Here is a 6,819-nt window from a genome sequence, read left to right as displayed (position 1 = left end):
AAAAACTGTAATATATGAAATATTAGTAGAATCTAAAATACGAGTTTTCTATTTTAATATATTGTAAATATAATTTATTCCTGTAATGCAAATCTGAATTTTCAGCATCATCAAGATTTATTTGAAACAGAATTCTGTTGTATCATTATAAATGTCAGCATCTTTGCTGAATAAAGTATAACACCTTTATTTCTTTGTCTTTGATTTTATTAATCTTACTTTTTGTGTGGTGGTGCATCACAGTTTCACAAAATGTCCAACATTATAACATTATTGATTTGGCTGTTTTTTTAATTTAATTTTTATTATTATTAATGCTGCCTTGGTGAGCATCAAAAAAATAAAAAAATAAAATAAAAAAAATACTTAAAAAAACTTACAAACCGTAAAAAAATATATATATTTTTATTTTTTTATTTTTTGGCTGTTATATTTATCAGCCGCCTGGTATCATAGGGACGAACGTGCAATGCAAAACAAAACAAAAACCAAAAGCAAACAATCAAGTACTTTGCATAGTTCACCAAAATGATTTCCCAGTGGTCCCTTACATGCACGCTTTTCTTTCTAGTGCAAACTGACAGACAGATTCACTGGACACTTCAACTCCCACTGTACAACACGCACAAACAAATATTCTCGATTTACAACAGTCTGACAAAAAAATTACATCTAGCCAAAAGACTCATCCAACTTTTCCTTAAGGCATTTCGGGAACAAATACAATTTGTGTTAAACTGGCTATTTAAATCCACTTGGATTAGCCTTTAAATAGTTCAATATCATGTCAAAACTTTATAAGGACAGAAAAAGCACAGGAAACTTTATAACCACAAGTCTTTTTCTGATAAAAAGGCATTTTTCACAGTCTCTTCTCACTTCTACTCAGTAGATCCCAGTCTGTGTTGAACCTCAGACCACTGAATGGTCGTTGTGGTGCGCACCGCTCAGGACCGTGTGGTTGATGGAGGACGCAGACCGGTCCGAACCCTCTGCTGTACCGTTCACATTCTCCTGGCGCTGACAGCACAGGATCTGTTTGAATGTGACGCTCATCTCCTTGTCCCGGTAGGAGTATATGATAGGGTTCATGGCAGAGTTGAATTCTGCTAAAAGAAGGAAAAATTTCTCATAGGTCAGGACATTGCAGTTGGAGCAGACCACGTCTAGCAGGAGAAGCACCAAACCAGGCGTCCAGCACACAATGAAAGCACCTGAAAAACAAGAGAAAATTGATGAGTATTTCAGGAAACCGAAAGGTGTTTTTCTGTACCGATTTAACAGGTTTAAAAGAACCACAGTCACACTCTACACCAGTTCCTCACAGCACCCAACTATCTTCCTTAGTTTTGGAGTATTCAATATTTTCTATAACCAATCAAATTCAAGCATTCAACAGCCCTAGGATAAAATTAAGTATACAAATTGTACAAACAGTTCCAAGTAAGGTCTCATAAACTGTAATATATATAGTAATCATGATTAACTGCATGATTGTCTATTTTGTTTTGCATTCTTATTCACAGAATTCAATAATGAACTCAAAAGTAGTGTATTGTGCACTTTTTTCCATTTAAAAAAAGTACTGCAATATGAACAAAAGTGCAATGACATTTTGTTTGCAAACACTATAAACAAATAAGTGTTTTTTTACCGCAGTATTTATTTTATATTTACATAAGGCATTAGCATTTTTATAGAACATTTTTATAGTTTGTCATAGAAAAACAAGTTATGCTCAGAGTCCACTCCAGAGCCTCAATCATAACATTATAACAGGCTCCTTCCGAGTAGAGACGTGCACGATCGGAGGACCCAATGCAGCAGAGTGCAGCGCCGAATAACACATGTGGGTGGGGGGGTGTGCATGATGTGGGAGAAAAACTAGGCAATCTAACCATAATAACCATGCCTAAGCATATTTGACCCCCAAAGCCCAGTTCGTTTGACTAGTGTGAGTGCTCCATGCTGGTTTATTTAGCCGGCCCTGGCTCGGTTGGAAGAGGTGGGCCAGAGCGTAGTTATCTATAGATCAGTGAGTGTGAGCGCTAACACATGCTGCATGAACATTTCTGAATGGCAAAAGTGGTAGATCTGTAAAGCAATATATTATGAGTGGGCCGTGTGTTTCCGTGTTTTAAACGGCTCAAAATAACAAATCAAAAAGTTAACAAAACAATGCCCTCCTTTGTGCTGAGTGAGAGTGCTTCTCTACTGCCTTCAAGTACTATCGTAAACTTTCCTTTTTACCACTATATCATTTTATCGGGAGCGTTCATTATGAGCACTGCTGCAGTCTTAAAGCTCTGTTTACACTACCAGCAACATGCAACTGCAAAGCGACACAATCCAATTCATTTCAATAGAGAGCTGGCGATATCCGGCGACATAAGCAACAGCCACCTTGGCAACCGGATGGGGCATATCCAGTGATGCAACAAAGTTCAGAATCCTTCAACTTTATACAAATGTAGAGTGACTTTCAGGAGCGACAGCAATAGGTAAGAAGACGGTAGAGCTCATGTGATCGTTCTCCTCTTAGCGCCATTTTTGTTTGAATGTATGGATTGAATTTAGATTTAGATTACATTTAGTATTTGGCCTCCAAATTTATTGTACTTAGTGGCAAGAAACCTGATTCGCTGTCAAGGCAACCAATTTTGAAAATTCCCATAGACAGTAAAAGAAATGGACACAGCGTCCCCATTGGATTCAACGGATACAAGTGAAGTCAATTAGAAGCACGCACTAACTGGGGGTCGAGCCTACTGCGCAGACTCAAACTGAGCTTGATGACGTAAATGTCACGTGAGCAACCTGTCTGACAATTGTAAGTCTTCTAATCGCTGTGCCAGGAGAAATCTGAATCACCCACCGAATATTGCAGAGATGGCGAGCGTGAACAGGAGCAAATTTTGGTAAGTATTCTGATTAATTATTTTGTCATTTTGCATAGTATTTAGTATTAATTGTCCCCAGATTGCCTCATAGACAGTAAAAGATTGGCTGCGAGCTTCTCCTTCTGTCCATACGGTAATTTTTCTACTGTGCGAAAAAAGAGTCGCAGGTTATGATGCAATCGTTAGCCAATTTTTACAAAAAATGCTTCTATGGGGCCATAACATAAGAAACAAGGTAATGGAGCTTTTTATACATTTTCGTGTTTCTTTAGAAATAATTAATGGATAAATGGAGTCTTTAAATGTCTCAGATGTAAAGTTATTCGCAGTCAAAGTGACGCCAAAATGAATGGGAGTCAATGGAATGCTAACAGCAGGTGGGGGTCCGCTAACCAATGGCGGCACCCAGGGATGCTTCAATAAAATATGAAACCCTGTCCACCTGAAAATTCCCACTAGTGACCTCATCGGCAGCCCCTGTCATCATGCAGCGACAAAAGTCGCGTCTAGAGTGAACGGGGCTTTAGGTCCACCCCAAATGCTCTCATTGGTGGAGACGGGTGATGACGCTTATCCCAAGCCAGAACTAATCAACATCCCACCCCTCCTGTGACCCATGGTTTGTCTGTATGTGTATTCACAGCCAGTGAGCAATGGGCTTTAATAATAATAATAATAATAATAATGATAATAAAATATTATATTATATTATATTATATATTAGTGCTGTAAAGGATGAATCATGTTCAAAATAAAAGTTTTTGTTTACATAATATGTGTGTGTGCACTGTGTATATTTGTCAAATATATATAGACACATATGAATGTATATATTTAAGAAACATTTTTTATGTTTAAACATATTAAATATATTTATATAGAAATTAAATTGTATAAATATAAATGTATACATGTAAATACATGTAAATATTTTTCTAAATTTATACTGTATGTGTGTGTGTATTTATATATACATAATAAACCTACACCGTACACACACGTGTACAAAAACTTGTATTTTGGAAGTGATTAATCATTTACAGCACTAATACAGTATATTTATTTTGGATGCGATTAATTGCGATCATTTGACAGCACTTATATATACTTATATTTATCCCTCTCTCTCTCTCTCTCTCTCTCTCTCTCTCTCTCTATATATATATATATATATATATATATAAACAGGTTTTTTCAGCCTGGTTCTCACAAGAGAACCTGGAGATTTGGTTTGGTTTGGTCCTCACACTGCATATAGCGTGACCCATTAAATGCAACTATAAAAAATGAATTAATAATCGTTATAATATTATTACACTTTATTTATTTATTTATTTATTTATTTAATAGTGTGTGATTAATATTATTAAAAATAAAGCCGTCCTAGTATTAAATACAAATGCATTTATTTTATAGTAAATAAACGTAAAAATAAAATGCTAATATTTACTACTACATTGTTTGTTTGCCTCTTTAAGAAGAATCGCTTTATGTATTCCCCAATTTAAAGTCGCTTTGGAAAAAAGCGTCTAAAAATAAATAAACAAAAGCGTTTTCATCATATTCAAACTTAAAATCAGCAGGCTTTTATTTTGGCGGGTGGCGCTTCCGGATTTAGCGCTGCTGATTAAAGAGCGTCAGTGGATGAATGTCACAGTTTTGTATTGTGCTTTGAAACGGTAGGCATAGCCTAGATTTATGCTTTCAGGTTGAAAATAAAACGTATATAGTACAGTTTGTCATCTAAAATGGTAATTGTGTATTAACAGCTGTCAACCATGTTGGTTGTATATATTTATATATACTTTCTGATTATAGAAGTTTCTGTGTAAGGCGAGCATTTCATAGTTTTCTTCAGAAGAAGGTAGTTTCCTATATAGGCAGTGCACAAAGTTCTCTTACGAGAGCTCTCTCGTACTGCGTCTTAGCTAAGACGCTACGGGAAAAGTCTCTTTTCACGAAATACTGAAGCAAAAAATTATCCTTAATTTTGTATTTTTGTAAAGCGCATTTGCAGCAGTACACAGCCATAGGCGAGACGGCTCGTTCGCTCATTGGCTTGTTCTGCGGCAACTGCACAGCCTATCGAGCGCGGGCTGATGCAACATCAGACCAATAAGGGCGCCTCGCGCCCTTCTTGCCACTTCCCGCCGAAACGGGTGTGGCCCAACCTATAAAAGGAGCTCGAAAAGGCTGACTCACCTGATTTTTCATCTCTTCAGCGAAGCTCACGCATCGCTGGATCACGGAGGAAGCAAGCGCCGTCTGAGAAAGCACATCAGCAGGACGAGCCATTCTGAAGCTGCTGGCATCGCCGCCTTCCATTGCCGTTCCTGCTGCGCTATCCGGCGCCTATATCCTTTCAATCCTGTTATATACAAGCTGTTCTTTATGTGTGTGTGTGTGTTCGCCCTGCGACACACACTCGTAAAAGAGCTCGCGTCTTTTTTAAGATGCCTTCCTGCGGCTCGTCAGAGCCCCACTCAGCGAGGGAGACCGGTACGTCATCTGTGTCTCCTGCCTGGGTGAAGATCACGCAGCGCTCGCTCGCTGACGGCGGATGCCCCCACTGCGAGCTGTTGCCATGGTGACTCTGAGGACTCGCCTGGCCTTTTTCTCTGAGCCTGCATTCTCCGCTGCGCTGAAGCGCCGTAAAAGCATCGCTTCCAGCGGATTCCGGAACCGTCTTCAGCTCAACCGAGCTCGCCGGTTCGCCCTGTTTCACCGGCCCCCCCCTGCATCGCTTCCCGGTGGGCAGCGCCCGCTGTTTGCCGGCGCGTCGTCCGAGGAAGTCGATCTCAGGGCCGCGTCGGGGGAAGAGGACACGCGCTCTCTGCTGGCTTCGGGCAGTGATGGCTGGGCGAGCTCCGAGGATCTCGCGCCTTCTGCTCAGAAGCCCAGCAGACGAGCTGACATCGAGAAGGAGCCGGGGCGAATGCTCGTGTTGGCCGCGATGTGTCTCGGCCGCGAGTGGTTTGCACCAGCGCCCCCCCCCTCTCGTTCCCGGCTGGATGGTATTTCCCTTTCGGATGAGCGTACTTCTCAAAGCCCGCCTCATTTCTTCCTGAGCTTCACGAAGAGGTGGCGAAGGCTTGGAACGCTCCATATTCAGCACGAGGCGATAGCGACGCACCTTTGTCCGCCCTCTGCTGGACGGCGGCAAAAGCGGTGTTGCCATCTAAAGCCTCCTGTGTGACGCTGCGTCGGCACTACTAACGATGGCTGCTTCATCGAAGCGCAGGTGTACGAGTTCCGCTGTGGCCGAGCTCTCACCCAAGCGCGCCGCTGTTTCAGTTCCAGGAGTTGTGACTGTCTCAGCGTTTTCTGCAATGCGCAAGCCTGCACAGTTGCCCGCTTGCCTGCACACAAAAGCCGTTATCACAACAGCTTCAGCAACGCAGCTCGAGACCCCCGTTCTCGCTCTACTGGCCGTCGCCCCGCGCCGCGGGGACCGCGGCAGAGGATTACGGTGAGGCCGGGAGCCCCGAAGCCATCCTGGGAAAGCCATCTACGCATGCTGCATGATGCTGCGTCGGCACTACACACGATGGCTGCTTCATCGAAGCGCCGGTGTACGAGTTCCGCTGCGGCCGGGCTGTCACCGAAGCGCGCCGCTGTTTCAGTTTCCAGAGATTGTGACTGTTTCAGCGTTGTTTGCAATGCGCAAGCCTGTACGGTTGCCCGCTTGCCTGCACACGAAAACCGTTATCACGGCTACCCAGATATTTCCCGAAAAAGGTGTAATTTCTGGTGTCCCGGCCACGGCCGATGGTGCTATAAATGTAGTGACGATGCCCACTGCTCAGTGCCCATCTCCGCATATAAGCACAGCCCTTCACACAGGGCTCGCGCCTATAAAAGCGACTCAAGTCGATCACGCGCACTACATAGTAGACGTGCCCACTCCTCAGTGCCCACA

The 6,819-nt window shown here is 42.4% G+C and overlaps 1 protein-coding gene across 1 annotated transcript in view; it reads right to left on the bottom strand.

Moving 5' to 3' along the window:
• Positions 1-395: 395 nt before the first annotated feature.
• The window catches only part of lpar1 (lysophosphatidic acid receptor 1), a 32,969-nt gene continuing 26,545 nt past the window's right edge, over positions 396-6,819 (bottom strand). The window contains exon 3 of the mRNA XM_059538827.1: positions 396-1,214. Within this exon, the coding sequence (XP_059394810.1) occupies positions 913-1,214 (302 nt within the window). The 3' untranslated portion in view covers positions 396-912. The remainder of the gene's footprint in view (positions 1,215-6,819) is intronic.

This window comes from Carassius carassius, chromosome 45 (assembly GCF_963082965.1).
Source record: "Carassius carassius chromosome 45, fCarCar2.1, whole genome shotgun sequence".
Lineage (NCBI taxonomy): Eukaryota > Metazoa > Chordata > Actinopteri > Cypriniformes > Cyprinidae > Carassius > Carassius carassius.
This window is presented reverse-complemented; position numbering and strand designations above follow the sequence as displayed.